Source organism: Mesoplodon mirus (genome assembly GCF_964341445.2).
Source record: "Mesoplodon mirus genome assembly, chromosome: 8".
Lineage (NCBI taxonomy): Eukaryota > Metazoa > Chordata > Mammalia > Artiodactyla > Ziphiidae > Mesoplodon > Mesoplodon mirus.
The window spans coordinates 108,764,202-108,784,272 of NC_138984.1; the positions used below are offsets into that span (position 1 = coordinate 108,764,202).

Genomic DNA, 20,071 nt, shown 5'->3' on the forward strand with positions numbered 1-20,071 from the left:
TTGAAAATAAAAAAGGATTCTGCAAAGGCTAAGGTCTTCCATCTCTCCCTCAACTATGATTATTCTCTTTCCTCTTCACTAGGAGAATAAGTTAATGGTGGCTGACAGCAACATATAGCACTTTTAGGCTAAATAAGAGATGAAAATGAAATATAGTACACTCCTTAAAGAGATGTCTCCCATTTTACAAATTAGGCTAACCCCCCAGGATGCAGGAAAATGCAATCATGACATGTATTCATCATCACGTATTGAAAGTTTCCATATTACTTAATAAAATTACAGGAAACAGTATTTTCACAGCGCTGGGTCCTGTCCACTGGCAGACTTTATGCTTTACAGTACCATTCATTCATCTAGTAATAGAAAATCTTCCTTATTGTTACAGAAAACCCAGGGTACTTTAAAAATGCTATATTAAAATTTCTAAATATTGTCTTATTTCCTTAACAGGAGTAACTCACTGGATATAAATCTGTCTCTGATAATATGACAATAAATGTCCCTTTCCTTTTACCTATCCACTGGGAAATGCTCAACAATTATTTGCAAATTTTTAGAACATGTAACTGTTGGCACTTATTCCTGAGTCTAATAATACTTGAAGGTGGGGAGGACACTATTCTCTTTTCAATGTGTTACAAGACTCTAATTAACATATATAGACCAAGGTTATAGAGATAAAAATATACATATACATAGATGTACAGCACCGAAGTGAATGCCAACAAATTAAATACTTTAATTCCAATTTTGCAAATGAGGAGCTAAGGTTCAGAGAGGTTAAGAGATTCCCAAGGTATCACAGGTAGTAAAGAGAGAAAATGTCTTTTTGGTCACATACAATCATACATATTATAATAATGATCAACTGCTCACCTTTATTAAACTGAGGTTAAATGATTTATTAAATATTTAAATAATATTAAGTGATATAAATGATATGAAATAATTTACTTCATGTGGCTGATTGGGAAAGCATATTGGCTATTTGCTTTTAGAGTTCATGCTCTTATGTGCTCCACTAGACAATTTCTCAGGTGTTCAGTGAGTACATGTTGTATTTCAGGCAGTTCCAAGGTCATGGTTCATGCCGTCTACATGCACACAAGTGCACAGGCACACACATGCACCAAGACTGCTTATCAGTTTATAGGACACAAAGAGATCTAATTCATCATGAATAAAAGAGGAAAATATGTTAAAGAAGCCAACTGTTAAAGAATCTATTTTGATAATATCCATAAATAACAAAAAATCATGCATTTTAAAACAAACATGTATACTAGCATTTATGTAAAAAGAGGTGGCGAAAGATTTGGAATAGCTTTTATATACCACAGATGTCTCTGGAACAAAGAAAAGAAAAAAATGAAAACATTAATAGTGATGACCTATTAAGAAAATGATAGAATGCGAAATTGAGCATCAGACTTATCTTCTATGACAGATGTCAGCCTGGGCAAAGCCATAAATTAGAATTCAAGAATCACTGATGCTAAGAAATAAAGTTTTACATAAAGCATGGTCCAAAGACTAGAATCATGTTATAAATGCAAAATTTGGACCCCATTCCAGGTTCACCAGGTTAAACTTTACTTTATAACAATATCTCCAAATGATTCATATGCATGTTAATGTTTAAAAAACAAAGGTCTAGAAATAACTGTCTAATACAGTAGCTCCTAGTCACATCTGGCTATTTCAGTTTAATTAAAATTAAATGAAATTGAAAATCAGCTCCTCAGTGACACTAGACACAATTCAAGTGTTCAGTAACCACACGTGGCTGGTGTCTACGATACTGGAAAACACATATATACAAGCTTTTCTACCATTCCAGAATGTACTATTGGACAATACTGATCTAGAGCATCTTTCTTAATACTTGGTAGGATACTTTTCTATAGGTAGTAAAAGATATTTTAGGAAAATAAGTCTTAGTAATCCAATAAGATTGTTTAAACCCCTAACTTTTCACCAAACGCCTTTATACATAGTACAAAAATACTCATCTGAACTTATTTTTTTTCACTCAGATTAGAAAACTGAGGGTCAGTTAAGGGAAGTGGCTTGCCCCACGTGCAGGTGATCATTCTCTCCAGAGATTCCCAGCCCTATTTCTATGTTTATTTCCTCCTGTCACCACCCCCTCACATTCATAAAGCCCTCATTTCCTCTTGCCCTGAATATCAGTTCTCAAGATACAGCCTACCAAGTCACCATGGCATATCAAATAATTACAGTTAGACCTAAATCATGACCACCGCCTGCTCAGCCTTAAAGTTAAAAGACCAAAGGGAGTCATGGTGGAATTCAGATATATTCAGACAGATGAGAAGAGCTTTCTCTTGACTGGCAGTCAGGAAAGTGAGTGACAAGAGAAGGAACACTTAAGATACATCTTAAATCATACTGTGTTGGGGGCTACAGTATCTCTCTCCTCCAAAGGGCAGCTCGGTTTTGTTTGTTTGCTTGCTTATTTGTTTTTAATTAGAGCCTCATGTTTTGCAGATAAGCAAACAAAGGCTCAGAATAAAATATTTGAATAGACTTCACATGGCTAGGAATTTTCAAACTTGAAATTAAACCCAGAATGTATCATTTTTAAATTAATTTTTTCTAGTTGTAGTGAGATATAATCAACGTAACATTGCACGAGTTTAAGGTGTATGTCCAACATAATGATTTGATATATGTATTGCAAAATGATTACCACAGCAAGTTTAGTTAACATCCATCACCTTATATAGCTACAAATTTTTTTCTTGTAATGAGAACTTTTAAGATTTTCAGCAACTTTCAACTTTCAAATATACAGTGCAGTATAACCATAGTCATCATAAAAGCAGAAAAACAAACAAACCAAAAAAAAACAAAGGGCAGCTCTGAAAGCCACCATTCCCCGGAACCACTACCACAATGCAACTTGATCAGACTCTATTTTGCTAAATCATAGAGAATGGCTTTTCACCTCCCTGTGTGCAATTATTCTACTTCATCTTCTCCACAGAGAGCTGTTTGAAGTTATCAAACTGTTCTCTTCCATCCTTCAAAAACACCTGGACCAATTTTTTGGGACAAATCGACAAGCAATGTTGGCTGACTGGCAACTTCATTGCTGGTGAATTGGGTCTGACATTCGAAGCTCCACAGGGCTTGTAGAAAGTTATGATAAAATTGCTTGGTTGCAACATCAAATGTAAAGTTGGTTGCAACATCAAGTGTAGGCCCAGACTGCACCATTTTTGTAAGGTCAGGATGTTAAGAAAATTTTTGAGAACTTGGAAATAAAACATAATTATAATTGCATGTCGATCCTTCTAATGCCAAGACGGAGGAATTTCTAATCAGCCCACACAAGGATTATACAATTTAAGGAGAATGTCTCTTTCTTAGGCTTACCATTTACTTTTGACATAGATCCAAAGTCTGTAAAGTTAGATGTTAATTGTAGAAGATAGATAAGTTACAAAACATTTCTGTCTGCTATAAAAGATAACCACAAAGATTATCATTTAAATTCCCTATTGGATATTAACCAGTTTTGGATCTAATTTTGCAAACTTTGTATGCCATTGTTTTCCTGACTATATAAATCTCTCTTCCTCAAAAGCTTTGTAAACCAGCTTTACCATCTTGATGGTTCCTTTATTAATAAGTTAAGTCCTAGGGGCTTCCCTGGTGGCGCAGTGGTTGAGAATCCGCCTGCCGATGCAGGGGACACGGGTTCGTGCCCTGGTCTGGGAAGATCCCACATGCCGCGGAGCGGCTGGGCCCGTGAGCCATGGCCGCTGAGCCTGCGCATCCGGAGCCTGTGCTCCACAACGGGAGAGGACACAACAGTGAGAGGCCCACATACCACAAAAAAATAATAATAATAAAAAAAAAATAAGTTAAGTCCTTGACATAATGTTCCCTGTATATTTACATGAGATCCATGATTTCTTACTTGATAGGGATCAGTGCTGCTTTACAGGTCGTATATAACCTACAGCATCTCTTCTCATTCTCTGCCACTTCATCTGAGAAATGAGAAACCGCAGAAAATCGAGGTTTCACACAACCATTACACACATGACCACCTGCTCTTTGATGCTTCCTGATAGGATTGATATATAATAGATCTAATCTTATTAAACCTACTGCCTAGAAAAAACTTTTAAATTAAAAGAAGATGTCAGAGTAAAATTTTAAACAAGCTGGAACCTTCCCATGTTAATTCTCATCCACCTTTACTTCTCTGACAAGAACACAGACAACCAGAAGTGACTTCCACGATCCCATGATTGAGTCTCCTTCTACAGACTCCCAACCTAGAAGTGAGGAACTCTGGTTTCTAATCTACTCCAGTTTCTAAAATCATCAGTTGGTATGACCTTGAACAAGTTAGCCTTTATCATTCTCAGCTGTCTTATCAGTAAACCAGGTGACTTAATCACCATAGTTAGTTCCAAGATCCTTTTCAAAGAATCACATCTCTTATAGGGGCAAAACTAAAGGAAAATTAGATTATATTGTTTAAAACGCTCAGAGTCAGAAACAGGGACACATAGCTCTTGTTACTAATAATTACCATGGATGGATTTTATGCTGGCAATCTATTGGTTCCCATGCTCAGGTCATTTAATATGAAACTGCAGCATACTCATAAGAATGGATATTTTCTCCTCAAAAATTGGCTTCAAGTATAATTCAGCAGACAGTAATGATAGCAGTTCCATGTTATCATATTTACTTACTGTTTTTACCACCTATAGAGCCTCTTGGTACTTTGTGACCTCTCTGAAACACCTTTTCCTGTTACAGACCAACTCATTCTGGAGTTTATATAACAATTATGGGCTTGTTATGATGCATAGCTCCAAACCAGCAATTTTGTATCATGATGCTTTTGTCCTGGATTTCCCCTTAACTAAAATCGCCTTGTGTGACGAATAAGCAATACAAAGCTGACATTTCTGAGCCCAAGCAGCTAATCCTAGATTGTATTTACCTATTTTCAAATATTTGCACCGTCTGTGATTCTATATTAGTTTTTTTGGATTCGCCATTACAGCTCAAGGACTGTAGCTCTGAATAAGAATGAAACAGTACTCCAAATGTAGAATGTATCAGAAGCATTAGAAGGATTTTAACCATGGAATGGAGGGAAGAAATCAGGAAAGGCAAATCCACATTCAGTTCTCCACCTTCAGAATGCAAACTTTGTTGATTTTTCTGCACTTATAAGGAATATAAAAATAAATAGATGTCATATATTTTACTGACCAACTCCTAATCCATGTTTGCTTTGGAGCCAGGATGAATCCATATAATCTCCATGTCAAAATAAAACAAGAGCTCAGTATGAAAGCTGCTCTGAAGTTTAATCAAAGTAACAGAGAAAAAAGCTTTAAAGCTGGAACCTCCAATCCAATGAAGCTTGATTTCCCATCCCTTTGCCTCTGTCTGGTAGAGCAACCCAATACACATTAATAAAAACAACAACAAAAAGCACAGCCATTTTCAGCATCCCCTGCTTAAGAAACCTATTCATTGCTAGTCCTCAGAACAATTCTGCATGGTAAGCATCATCCCATTTCCAGATGAAGTATTAAATTCAGAGAGAGACTGGGTGACTTGCTCAAACTAGTAAATAGAGTTTAAACTGAGGTTAGATTAATACAAAGCCATAGTTCTTTCCACTAAAAAGAATTCTGTGTGACTCAAAACTACTTCTTGTTTATTTATTTAGCAGATAAAAGTTTCTCTGGTCTGGTATCAGAACTTGGGACTCTGACAAAATTACCACAGCTTCTAGAAGCAGCCCTGTCTTCCAAGAACTCCAGCGAATCAGAAGCCTGTTGTTTCTATTAACTTATCAAGAAAGCTCTAAAATTCACCTTCGTGCTTTCTAGGGTGCCAAGCGCATACCAAACGTAAAATAGATAGCTAGTGGGAAGCAGCCGCATAGCACAGGGAGATCAGCTCGGTGCTTTGTAACCACCTACAGGGGTGGGATAGGGACAGTGGGAGGGAGGGAGACGCAAGAGGGAAGAGATATGGGAACATACGTATATGTATAGCTGATTCACTTTGTTTTAAAGCAGAAACTAACACACCATTGTAAAGCAATTATACTCCAATAAAGATGTTTAAAAAGTTTAAAAAATAAAAAAATAAATAAAAAGAGATTCATCCAATCACTCATCTATTCATCATTGAATTGCAATTTCAACTGCTGAAAGAGGATCAGTGGGTCCTCTTTCATGCTGAGGGGAAGAGAAGAGGTTTAAGAATGCCTGTGTCTTCATGTACAGTGAGAGATGCTGTCGTTTCCTTGGAAAAGCGCATCTCACAGTTTACTCTCAGGATGGCTTTAGGACATTGGGGTGACTTCTTGCCATGGCAAGTTGGAGAAGATGCCTATGTGGTTCTGTGAAGTTTTGCTGCCAAGTGCCAAGAGTCTATGGACACTGGTCTAGAACCAACACATCACACTGGAGAAACCAAGAAATGTCAAGTGAGTTTTGCCTACAGATTCAAAGCTTTTAAGAACATTAATTTCAAAAACAAATTTTACTCTGACATCAAATGCTAAGGAAGGTGAATGTGCCACCAAGAAACTATCAAAGGCTCTGTATCAATAGCTGACTCTGGCAGCATGACACATGAAAAATGGCCAACACTGAAAAGACCCAAACTCAATTATTGCTTCTGATTCTAACAAACTGTGTGATCTGAGACAGGCCACTCACCTCTGCACTGACTGTCTCCTGATATGAAAACAAAGGCATTAGATTCAGCAAACAGAACAGTTTCTCAAAATGTTATCATCATTTATGACTTTATGGCTATTTGAAGGAAGAATTTGGAAGAGCAAGGCCACTATGGACATCGCAGTAGTTTAGACATCAGGGAACCAGTCTTGGACAGAAACTGGATCTCAGAAATACAGAAGGGTAGAAAAAACTGGATTTGGATTTGGAGATGACACAGATGCAAAGGGAGACAAAGGAATCAAAATGACAATCCTGTAACGTAAGAAGCACTGATTCTGTGAGCAAACAGACACTTGTAAGGAGTGGCAGATGCAAAACACCCGTAATGCCACTGTGGCACTAACGGTCCATAAACCTCATTTAGAATAATTATAAACAACCTCCACAGGTGTGAATAAGGGTGAGTCTCTTCCATTCCCACTCCAGGTTCAATTCACACCTACCTATCACTGCCAACATGGCTGTCAAGAAACGGAATACGCTTAATTCACAGGATCAGAGAAAAGGAATTACTTTATGAAGATGATGAATATACCTTCAAACTATATTTTCTTTATATCTTAAAACACAGTTTGTAGTATTCTAAAAAGAAACAAACCAGTGAAATGCATGGTCTTTTTCCTTAAAATCACTAAAAGCTAATGGAGTAGATAGGAAAATCTATTCATAAATTCATAGAACCCAGGAAATGTAAATTATATGCTAACCTAGCAAAACAAATGACCTATTTCTACATTTTAGAAATTCTACATGAATTTCAGATTTTTCTATAGATTTTTGACCTCTACTCAGAAGGTGTCTTGATTCCTAATCCTGGATTCTGTGTCTAGGTGAGAAGAATCATTATGCAAGTTTATGAAACATTGATTGAAAGGGTTGCTTTATTTTTTAAAAAAAGACTTTCTAGCACTTGTTTCAAAATATGTGAAATGAAAAAAAACGTCCATGTCTTGCGTTAATTAACTCATATTAAAACCTTTCCTGGAGGTGAGATGTGATTAATGGAAGCGTATCTGAATTTTCACTTACTCCATTCCTCTTGCAAAAAGTAAACCCATGTACCAATAACAGGAAAGGCCTGCTTCAACCCTGTACAAGCATTATTAATGCAACTTCGAGTGGTCTCTCTGGTCCATTATTTGAAAATAAATCACAGGAGAGCCTGCCATTCAGGTTCTCAGTGATATAATTCAGATTTGTCATATTTATGTTTTCAGAGCAGAAACTCTCAAATGGAAGAAGAAATTGAATCTTCATTTAGATCTCAAAAGGGGGCTGGGGATAAAGATAATCAACATGGCTTGTTTCCTCACTTTTCTTCATTTGCTCTCTTGTAACCTGATACATTGGTTTTTGCATTGACCTGTGATAAGTATGATAAATGACAATAATATTCAAGTCAGATAATATACACCTTGGCTAGAGAATACACAGGCAGCTTGACTTGGCTCTTCCAGATCTGAAGTCAGTTTTGATTATGCACTTTTCTTAAATTTCAACTCAACATATCATCGGTTCCCATATGCAAAGAATTTCTAAGGAAATTCAATCCTTTCTGGAAACCAAACTTTTGTAAAGAGAGTATTAAACCATGAGCACTTCAAAGAAGATCCTAAACAGGTGAGCAGATAAAAACAGTAGAAATCAGTCAGGTTGTTAAATTTTTTTACCTAATGCCTTACAATAAACCGACTGTAAAATACCCAGTATATTTAGATCATAAGTATGTATGTGTACATGGTGTGTGTACATATGATAATGAACACACACACACATACATATATATTCAGCATTTTCATCAAGGTAAATGCAAAATTACCCTTGCAAAAGAATGAAATAATCTTCTCAGATGACTGAGAAGCATAGTAGCGATAAGAATAAAAATACTTACTAAGTGCTGCCTTGGGTCAGATATTGTACGATCCCTTCATACAGACTGTCTCTCACCCTTGCCGCACTCTCCCCATCCGCTTCCTCTAAAGGTGAGGAAAAGGTTTTAGAGGGGTTAAAGCATTTGCCCTACATTGCATGATAAAGGGAAGAAGAAGGATTCAACCTGCAATCTGTTGGACTCTGTTTTCAACCTTACATCATGTTGCCTTCTTCCCCAGAATATAATTAAATCTGAAAATCATTTGGCAATTCCAAAATATATTGTACAATAAAATGTACTGTTCTGGTTAATGGAATAAGCATGTTATCTGAAAGTTGGTTTAAAAATTATTAATGCTTTAACAATTTTCAAATAAACCACGGGAGGACAAACTTGAAAAGAAAATGAAAATCATTTTTTATTCTGTAGAAGATATTACCAAGAGTGCTGTTAACATCAATTATAGTTTAAAATAAAATGTTTATTTTAATCAGCTTTGGATACAAGTCAGTTTTCTGTATTTGGCCTGGCAGTGGGTGTTATATTTACCATCACATATGGGTATGTTTGAAACCTTGGAGATTTAGGACAGCTTAACTAAAATGAATCTACAGTAGAGGAGCTCTCTCTTCAGTGTCCCATTCTTTCCACTGAGCCTACTTCCCAGCTTTCTCTACTATCCTGGAAATGACAAGCCCTCCTTTAGCTAATACGTAGCAAATGATAAGGATGTCTCTATCAGGTCGGGGAGGGGGGTGATAGGTGCACAATTTAAAAGCCTTGGAAAACAGGTGTTGTCTAGATGGAGAAAAGTAAAAGGAGATTAGTTATTGCCAAAAAGCTTGTGGATCAGGTCAAGCATAAACTTTAACACAAGAGTGTGCTGGGAATAACTGACACTGAGCTGTAAGACTTCTCAAAGCAAGGCAGCATACACGAGGGCGGAAACATTTCCAACTCGACGTGAAGACGTGTTTATGAAGAAGTTTATATTCCCTCCATTATTAATTTGCCCTTTTTTGGAGCCTTTACAGGTCTTCAGATGGGAAGAGGTCCACCCTTTGCTAGTTGACGTATGTCTTCGTACATACCCCCGTTATAATATTTCAGTAAGACGTGGACTTGATTAGAACACACGAAGTCACTCAGCAAGTATGAAAATATATGGAGGTAACTTTAATAGTCACAACATAAAAAATGTTGTCTGTATTTAAATATTGCATAGGAATAACTGTTGAAAAGTGTTTATTAAAAAATCTTTCGAATTACGTTGAGCCCAATATTGGGTCACGCAGTCTCACTCCCAGTGATGGTAGGCGCACCCACACTGGGCTCCCTGCAGGGGGTTCCACTACTATGCACATTCTCCTGAATGACTGAAATGACTGAAATCTCACCTCCTGAGATATTTCTGTAAGTCACACCCCTTTTTTCTTCAAACTTCCTCTTTCTCCATGCTAATTACCAATATGAGTGCATTACATTGAAAACAATATGCGTATTCAGCAGCTAATTCCCCTGTTAGTGAGAATTAGCCAATGTTTACTTTCAGCCTGGTCCCTTACAGAGAAGGACAGTAAAAAGTGAGTTTTGACTGAGTGGAAATAAGGATGCTACAGAATATTTTGAAGTCCGCATTTCTGCCCAATCAGGCTAGATGCCTAACCCAATAATATATATTACATTATTAAAATATTTTTATGCATGTGCAAACTCATAGGTAATCATACACATATGTGTACTAAACAATGCAATACTCAGTAAAATGTTAAAATATTATACCAGCTGTAGGTGATTCAGTGATCCTCTAAGCTTTGTTTTCCCCTAGGCTCCTATTCCTAGACTATACATTTAATGAGAGCATTGGTATGAGACAAACATTATTCAAAAGCTTTTACATATTATTTCATTCAATCCTTACCACAAGCATGTAAAGGATCTGCAGTCACCTCCAGTCACAGATGAAATACAGAAAATGAGTTATCCTGCCCCCCAAAACACAGCAATGACTGGCCAAGCTGAGATATGAACTTGAATCTGTGCTTCCAGTGCATAACTATAGACAGTAGTAAAGAAATACTCCTGGTTGATGGCACAAAAGCTCACAGTCCTAGTTGCAACATTCTCATTTTGTGTATGTTGGTAAAATGTAAATAAATCTAAAATATGCCTATAAGTACTAGAAGCTTAAAACATTATGTAATCATAAATGATTCAAGGAACGAAAACTGGGAAATAGCTTTATTTTTACTCAAACTGGGAGAAATTTGGTTTCAGTGTTTTGTTTCCAATGTAATGCACTTCATAAGATAATGCAGCATTAATATTTAATAATACGATTTTCTTTAACTTGTTTTTAATATAGTTTAATCTTTCTTAAATGTGCAATTTGCTCAGTCTTTGAAATAAACAGAGAGATTAGAAGCTTATAAGCAAGGAATGTTTTGTGGTATGTTCTAAACGCAGTAGATATAATGTCATATTATGCAATAAGATATACGTAAAATAAATATAATAAGAAATTGAGGGATGGTAGGAAACGTATAATATCTCCTAAGTTATAAAGACTTCTACATAGCACCTGCATCAAATGTCTTTCATAACCAAATCATATAGAATTCTTCCACCAATAAGACAGTATATATTTTATGTTGAACGCTTAGAAGTAATAAACCTTCTATTAAATAAAGTTTTTCAACATGGTTTCTAAAAGCTATTTTTGAGGTTCTGCGTTAGAAACAATACTTTATAAACTAAATTATAACATGTTTATGTATTAGTAAGGGAAAAAGGAAGAATAACTTTTTTATGAGTTCATTAAGCATACATTTGAAAATTTTAATCAGGTTTGCTAGAACCTGGAATAAAAATAGTGAATCCTAATTTTTTATGAAAACTTTTTAGGTTAATATTACATAAAAGCCAAATGTACCATAGGTATTTTACAAAAGGCATTTTATACATTACATATTTAATCGCAATTTTTTTTTTTTTTTTTTTTTTTTTTTTTGCAGTACCCGGGCCTCTCACTGTTGGGGCTTCTCCCGTTGCGGAGCACAGGCTCTGGGCGCGCAGGCCCAGCGGCCGTGGCTCACGGGGCCCAGCCGCTCCGCGGCATGTGGGATCTTCCCGGACTGGGGCACGAACCCGTGTCCCCTGCATCAGCAGGCGGACTCTCAACCACTGCGCCACCAGGGAGGCCCTTAATCGCAATTTTGACCATGAATTATTTCATCAAGAGGCTGCTATGTGCTGAACTGTAAGTGACAGGATTTCTACCAGAATGAGTCTTGTTGTTGTTGTTGTTTGTTTATTTTATGCATAACTAATGCTGCCTCTACAGCCAAAGAGTTGTTTATGAAAATACACTTTTTAGTCATACTTCAGAAAGTGAGGTTATGGGTTTTTTCCTTGTTTGTTTTTGTTTTTGTTTTTGTTTGATTTCATTTTTTTGGAGCTGAGGACTGTCAAACATTTTAGGAAATACTTTTCCCCATTGGACTCAGCAAAAGGGTGCCACCTGGTGGCAACGTGGGCAAATTCTAAACCAGGTCTAACTACAAAAATGTACTTGTTTAAGAAGCCTTGAAAGTCTCATCATTACCAAGGGCAAATGCTACGAAATTTTTTTTTAAGTTCCTATGTACTTATCAGGGTATATCTGGTTCTTTTTATATTATTTTAATCAACAGAAGAGATATTACATTAACTTTTAAATTTCAAGAGATATTATTTACATTTATAGTTGAAGCTTTAAACAAATTCTTTACTTTATAATCACTGTAAATTTGTACACACACATACATAATATTTGCAATTCTTCTGCATTATGCTAATCGGAGTGTGTTGAACTATAATTGTGTAGAGGTTAGAGGTGGAGCTTTTTTTAAATTAATTTATTTATATTTTTTATCTTTGGCTGCATTGGGTCTTCGTTGCTGCTCGCTTTCTCTAGTTGTAGCAAGCAGGGGCTACTCTTTGTTGTGGTGCATGGGCTTCTCATTGTGGTGGCTTCTCTTATGGAGGAGCATGGGCTCTAGGTGCACAGGCTTCAGCAGTTGTGACTCATGGGCTCTAGAGCACAGGCTCAGTAGTTGTGGCACGTGGGCTTAGCTGCTCTGGGGCATGTGGGATCTTCCCGGGCCAGGGCTCAAACCCGTGTCCCCTGCATTGGCAGCTGGATTCTTAACCACTCTGCCACCAGGGAAGTCCAAAAGGTGGAGCTTTAGACTTAAATGAGCTTATTTTTCTTAAATGCCATAGACTAGGGCTATGTCTCATCTCTACCACTTATGAAGTCAAGGTTGATCAAGTTGCTTAGTTTCTTTAATCCTCTGTGTTCTCATCTCTAAAACAGGAATAACAACAAGACCTAACTCAAAAAGTTGCTTTGAGGATCAAACAGAAAAATGCATTCATTGAATGTTACCTTATCAACCCAGAGGACAGTACTCGGCACACAGCAAGCATTCAGGAAGTGATTTCGAAACCTAATAATAAGTTACAACTAGCCACTCAAGATTTTGTATCCCTTGATGTAAAATGGATATTGATTATACGCTAAGTGGGAATGACTGTTTCTACCAATAGCAAGGCATTTATTTTTAGACATTTTGTAAATATGGAGTGTTATAAACACAACAGAAGTACCTATTATAAACATTTATTTAATCAATGAAGCTTTAAAGGCAAGACTACTGAGATGATAAAAGTATCTCCAATGATTCAGAACATTAATAAAAATATTCAGTTCCTGTTATTCTTGCTGCAGCTGCTCCCAGAGGAAGGGCTGCCTCTGGTCATGGCACCCTGTACCAGAGCAGATAAGATGAAACAGGGACGTCCAGCTCTCTAAAGGACCATCACAACCACCAAATTATGTGGTCCATAACCATTTCACCCAGAGGAAAGACTATGGTCTTCCACGGCGCTGTAAGTGGAAATGGGCGTTTGATGGCATCAGGACAAGGCATCTTTGAGGTTTCATAAACGTCTCTACCACAGAAAGCGAAGGACCTTTCTGACAACATTCAAAAGCTTAAATCACTCAAAATCAATACCTACTAAGTGACTAGCTGGAACACGCCCCTTATTTAACCACTAAGTAGAACTTCATAAAGCTACAGTTTTAGATAAATTTGTGAATCTTTTTTTTTGCCAGAAATATCGCAGAAACTTGAACAATCAATCATGTTTATATGGAGGTATTATATCTAGGACCACATGAGAGTTGTCTGACAACCGCAGAATTAGGTCACAATGACTAATACTGTTAATAAAAATGTAGTAATCTTAGAAGAAATAGCTTAAGCACTCACAGCAATTGTCCACATCATCTGGTCATCATTTCACATGTCAAGCTTTAGACAAAGAATAGACTACATATAGGTATTTTCTGGGAGTGCTTGGAAAACCCCCAATGGGATGCTGCCATGTATATTTCAGTCTCTTTTCCCTTGAGAAATCAATCTCTTTCATTTTAACTCAAGCGTAATATGCATACCATTGACATTTTCAAATCATGTCAGTGCTCAGAAAGGCACTTTAAAAAACTCAATTAAAACAAGAGTTCTGCAAATGGCCACTCCCTGACTATTTGAAGTGACCATAAACAAAAATGCACACTAACAAGAGAAACAAGGGATTCAAACTTGAATCTCTGTCTTTATATGAATTTTAAGTACCAGATTCGTTCTGACAAAAGGCTTTGCTGTCCATATACTGCTTGTCCACCATTTACATATACGTTTTCAGCTTCTGTGTGCTCTGCTTTGCTTCTCCTTCCCCACCTCCACCAGCACTGAACTGTTTGCAGCACCCCAAGTAACCAGCTGGTGTCACAGGTTAGTGAGCAAAGATTTCACGTGGGGGGACTCTCACCTGACTAATCGTTCTTATTGGTATCATCATTCCAAGAGCAGTAGAGAGGCTCAGTGGCTTGTTAATGAAGTTTAAGGGCTGTCAGTCTGAAAGAGGATATTAAATCCATGTTCCTCTCCTGACATTATTTTTATAATCTGCTAACCAGTTGTTACTTTGTGGTGTCTGCAGGAGGGAGTAGGGAAAAGAGGTATGAGGGGAAGGGACATATAATGGAATACAAATGTTTTAATAGTTTCATATTTATCGCAGGGTAGGGAGCAAAGAGAATGTTTAAGAAAACAACTGCTTTGTAAAAACTGCAACATTCATCCCAGTAAAGGGATGGGGAGCTTTAAGGCATTGAGTAATCCTCACCACCTGTGTGAAACATATGTGAGGGAAATGAGACGGGGAGGGAAAAGGAGAAGAGAGAGGCCACCAGCCAGGAGCAATGACCAGGACTAGAATATTAATAACAGCAGCCCTGGCGTCGCCTCCTCTGCCGCCCCCCCCGCCCCCGCCACTCAGGACGATTTGGACAGCTCCTGTTCACTAGTTCCTCAATGCTTAGGATATGCGAAGAGCCGAGATGCTACTGGAGCCTCGCTCACCCCCTTGACCCATGTCTAGCCGTGAGCTAGGAGTGTCTCTGCCAGAAATGCGTCGGGCGGCCTTCAACAGTGCACTCGGGGCAAAGGGACCATCTATGTACCCCGGCGCCTCCCTTTTCCAGCTCTCTAGTTATCCGCTGACCTAAGTGTAACCCTCTAGGTTCAGACTCTAATTCAGGTAAACGTGGCAGCATCTCGACCGGGCTTCTCACAGCCGCCCTCTTCTTTGCCAGGGCACCTCGGCGCTCCCGACCCTCCAACTTCGGGAAAAAGCGACACCGAACTCCCGAGTCACCCCAATCCAGGGACAGAAACGGTTATGCTACAGATCCCCAAAGACCGAAACACAAAGGGGTGGCCGGAGCGGAAAACCGGAAAAGCGATTAAAATAACCCTCAGCTGGCACAGGGCACCTCATCTCTGCAGACACAACACATCTGGACCCAACAAATCATTAAAGCCAGTATCTTCCCAGTTCCCCCTAATTATGCCTTTTTGCTCCAAGCTCCGTTCCAAGCAGACCACAGATGAGTGGTGTACCCTCTTCCCCCATTGTGCGCCCCCGTCCCCGTCTCCTCAAAGGAAAAAAAGAAAGGAAAGGAAAAACTCTGCCGGCCTAAAGGTCATTTGCCTACTCGGGTAGCTTTGGCCAGCGCTCGTCTCACGAGCTACGTGAAGACAGGGCTCGAACCCAGCAAGTGGACGCCTCCAGGCGCGCAGCAATTCCTCCAACGTGCGTTACTAGGAGCCTTGGCCCCGGCCACCTCTCCCTCCCTCCCTCCCTTGGGGGCCCTCCCGCTGGGGTTCCCTGGGCCACCCCAGCCTTTACCTCTCTCCCCCCTTCCCCGCGGCTCTCCACCTTGCGCATCCTCTCGCCCGGCCCCGGAGCGCGCTCAGATGCTCTAACTTCCTGCCGAGTCCATGCAGGAGCTGAGGAAGAGCCTTGGAACTGGGGCGGGGGGAGGGTGGGGAGAGGGAGGCGTGGGAGCCGAGCCCGGGCTGAGGGGCGGGGGGAGAGCGGCTTGCAGCCTCCCTCCCCTGGCGGGCCTGGCCGCAGCTGCCAGCTCTCACCTGGTCCGCCGACTGAGCCTGGCTCGCCCGGGCCCCCGGGGTGGGCTGCTGCTCCGGCTTCATGGCTGTCATCGCCGGCGGCCCGCGTCGGCGCTCACTTCCTCGCGGGCACTTCAGACTCGGGGTCCGTCACTTGGCAGCGATCGCATGTCACAGGCGCCCGACGCTCTCCGAATTGGCGGAAGGGAAAGCGGCAGCGACGGGGTGGGGGGAGGGGAGCGAGAGGGACGGGAAGGAGAGCGGCACCAGGCAGGCTCCCCCCTTGCAGGATCCCTCCTCCGGCCACCGCAGACCCTCTAACTCCCCACGCCCCACGCCCCTCACCACCCCCAAAGCGTTGAGAGCCTTGGAGACCAGACACCAGCAAGAGACAAGTTAGTGGAGCGGCGAGCGGCGGGCGAGCGGCACCTGACCGCGCTCGAGCTTTGTCTCGCAGTCCCGGAGGAGCCCGGCTCGCATTCTACCGCAGTCCGCGCCCCCCGCCCGCCCCCCGGGGCTCCCCGCGCAGCGCTCAGCCCGCCAGGTGGAGCAGCCGGGCGCCGCGCTCCAGCATCTCCCCAGTAACCGCAACGCAGGAGAGAGCCCTGCGCCACGCGCCAGCTCCCCACACGCGCGACCAAGGCTGCCGGGCTCCACGGGTCCCCTCACCACCCCCCCAATCACCCCGCAGGCTCCTGCTAAAACCCGGAGAAGCGGAGTGCCAGCGTGCAAAGCCCTCCGTGGCTCCAGCGCTGCCACTGGGCATGCTCTAGCGCTCCGAAAAGGCAGGGGGCAGCGGGGTACTGGGGGTCCAGAGCCCCATCCGGGCCACCAGCACCTGTCCGGACCCAAGAGGGTGTCATAGCTTATGACCCGAGGCTTTGCGCCTCCTGATTTGGGTCAATGGACAGGGATCCTTTAGCCTCCAGCCTGGATTCCCCTGCTAGCTCTCTGGTGAATGCCAGTGGAATTCCTAAAGGTTGAATAAAAACAATAATGATGATACTCTGGTACTCACACTTTTTTCTTTTTTCTCTCTCTCTTTGGACACGTAGAAAACCCTTCAAATTTTAAGTACCTTTGCAGCCTTCCCTTTGCTCAACACAACTCTCTCCCTTTCAAAGTTTGTTTATTGAGCACCTATCCTGTGCCAAACACACTCTCCAAATTCCCCGCCAGCAGGGAGTTTACGTTATAGTGTGGGTACCAGGAGCCCGGAGCATGGATACAAATCAATGAGTCAATGAGCTCTTTGGAGGCTGAATTCCTGTGGGTATAATAGACAATGTCCATCAGTTTCATCCACATGCGCTAGCACGTGGCTTTCCCGGGCTGCTAGAAAGGACCCGCCCAAAGCAGATGGACAAAAAGCATTCTCTGAGTCTCAGGCACAGGCTGACCAGAGACAAGGCTGGAGGAGTTAAATATCCAGTATGACTGGACATGGGTCGTGAGGAGTTTTCAGCAGAAGGGACCTAGCATATGTGGGGGGGAGGGGAACGGAGTAAGCTTGAGTCATGTTTTATTGGCTAAGGACCAACTCCATCCTTGTCCGAGTCACTTAAGTCCAAGAACTAGCCACCTCCTAGCTGAGGGAATGTTGTAGGATAAAAGGAATTGAGCTCCTGCCCTGTTAATTCCTGAAACATGCATTGTCACACTTGTCCTAAGCATTAACTGTCCTAAGCCTTTAAGATTTTTTTTTTTTAAGAAAGCAATGTTCACCAGATTTGAGTAGACTAGAGAATAAAAATGACTTTCTCTACAAAAAAGGTAGTATTTGACTGGAGAGAGAGCTTGCTTTTCAAAAACAGATAGTGAAGTACATATTACTAGTGACCTGTAATCGTGTGTTGGTCCATTTTGATAGAAATAACTTTGTGATAGGAATAACTCTGCTAGTTGTAAAAGTACAAAACAAAATTTTCATATGAAACAATAGTAAAATAGCTGTTCGGCAATTCATCCATTAAATCTGACAATCCAGATTTTCCCTCACATGTAATATTTTGAGAGAAAGGGAGCTACATTAAAAGTATTTCTGTCTTGGGCTTCCCTGGTGGCGCAGTAGTAGAGAGTTGCCTGCCGATGCGGGGGACACGGGTTCGTGCCCAGGTCCGGGAGGATCCCACATGCCGCGGAGCGGCTGGACCCGTGAGCCATGGCCGCTGAGCCTGCGCGTCCGGAGCCTGTGCTCCACAACGGGAGAGGCCACAACAGTGAGAGGCCCGCGTACCGCAAAAATAAAACAAAAAAAGTATTTCTGTCTTTATATTTTGCTCTTCTGTTCATTATTTCAGCGTATTCATCCTTTGAATATGTTTCTATTTTGGACAATTGACTTGACTTGCAGGAATTTAGTTACGTGCAAAGATTTCTGTCCACATGGGACAAGTATAGACCGGAGGGAATTATCCTCATTCTATTTAAGATGACTTATTTGATTGAATTAAGATGTTCAACTTGCATCCATTTTCAGTATTCAGATAAAATTCACTTGGGTCACAATTCAAGATATTAGTTGTATGTTTCATGTATAATGTGTATTTGTGTACATGTATCATTTTTTTTGAAGGAAAGCTTCTTTGATTTAATTTGAGTCTGTGTCTTTTTGGTGGGTTCTTATTTTGTCTAAGATAAGAACATTATTTTGTAGCTGTTGGGATCTAAGTTAAGGGCATTAATTAAAACTTAATCACAGGTAAACTGATGTCCCCAACTTAAATACTCTATTTTTTGAAATGTGATGCCCTTGAATTACAATGTAGGATTTTCTACTTCATTTCTTATTGAAGAAAAAAGTCTACTGTTCAAGAAGAAAAAAATAAAATAACTTACATTCTGAGAGAGAACGTCTCCCGCTGAGTTTTATATGGTTTCTGATTATAGATTATCATCTAAAAAAACCCCACTAATTTACAATCAAACATCTACAAAGTTTAAAACTACTCAGTTAGATATAATCCTAGTGCAGTGTAGAGAAGAGGACCTGTACCAGATTAGATGTTATCAGATTGGCAGTTGCACCCTAGCCCCATCACACATAGAGGTATGGGCCAGGGTTAAGTCACTTATGTCCTGCCTCTGCTTCCTTATATGATAAAACTCAAAACTTTAGACTAGGTGACCATTAAAATGTCTTCTTTCGGGCTTCCCTGGTGGCGCAGTGGTTGAAAGTCCGCCTGCCGATGCAGGGGACGTGGGTTCGTGCCCAGGTCCGGGAGGATCCCACATGCCGCGGAGCAGCTGGGCCCGTGAGCCATGGCCGCTGAGCCTGCGCGTCCGGAGCCTGTGCTCCGCAACGGGAGAGGCCACAACAGTGAAAGGCCCGTGTACCGCAAAAAAAAAAAAAAAAAAAAAGTCTTCTTTCTCTAAATTTCTTTGACTATATATTACTTTTATGGAGCAAAGACTATCATCGGAATGATAAATTATATATGTTTAAAACTTAGTGAGACAATTAAGTACTTACACAAATACAAAAAAAATCAGTAGATAAGTAAATTACTTCACAAAGGATCCTTAATATCCACCAAACTTTCCCCTGCTCTCTAGTTACACATAAGTGTATAGTAACAATTCTTGTCTTGATAATATTTTTAGAAATCTGAAAATTAAAATTAATTTATTTACAGATTATCATTTCTGAAGAGTAAAGATTAAAGGAGAGTTTTATAGAGATTTATAAAATATTTTTGATGTGGACCATTTTTAAAGTCTTTATTGAATTTGTTACAATATTCCTGTTTTATGTTTTTGGTTTTTTGGCCACAAAGCATGTGGGATCTTGGCTCCCTGACCAGGGATCGAATCCACACCCCCTGCATTGGAAGGCGGAGTCTTAACCACTGGACCACCAGGGAAGTCCCAGATTTATAAAATATTTTTGAGTACTTTTTTCATGTATTATC

General features: G+C 40.3%; 1 protein-coding gene across 5 annotated transcripts in view; it reads right to left on the minus strand.

Moving 5' to 3' along the window:
• DPP10 (dipeptidyl peptidase like 10) overlaps window positions 1–20,071 on the minus strand; it is a gene marked incomplete at both ends in the record, with an annotated part of 1,314,496 nt that overhangs the window by 625,710 nt on the left and 668,715 nt on the right. For 2 of the 5 annotated variants that reach the window (XM_082631555.1, XM_082631554.1), the window contains one exon: window positions 15,940–15,978. The exons of 2 other annotated variants lie outside the window; for them this stretch is intronic. In XM_082631555.1, coding sequence (XP_082487681.1) covers window positions 15,940–15,978 — 39 coding nt within the window. Of the gene's footprint in view, window positions 1–15,939; window positions 15,979–16,181; window positions 16,254–20,071 lie in introns of those variants that run through there. One more of the 5 variants, XM_082631551.1, reaches the window with a different exon arrangement.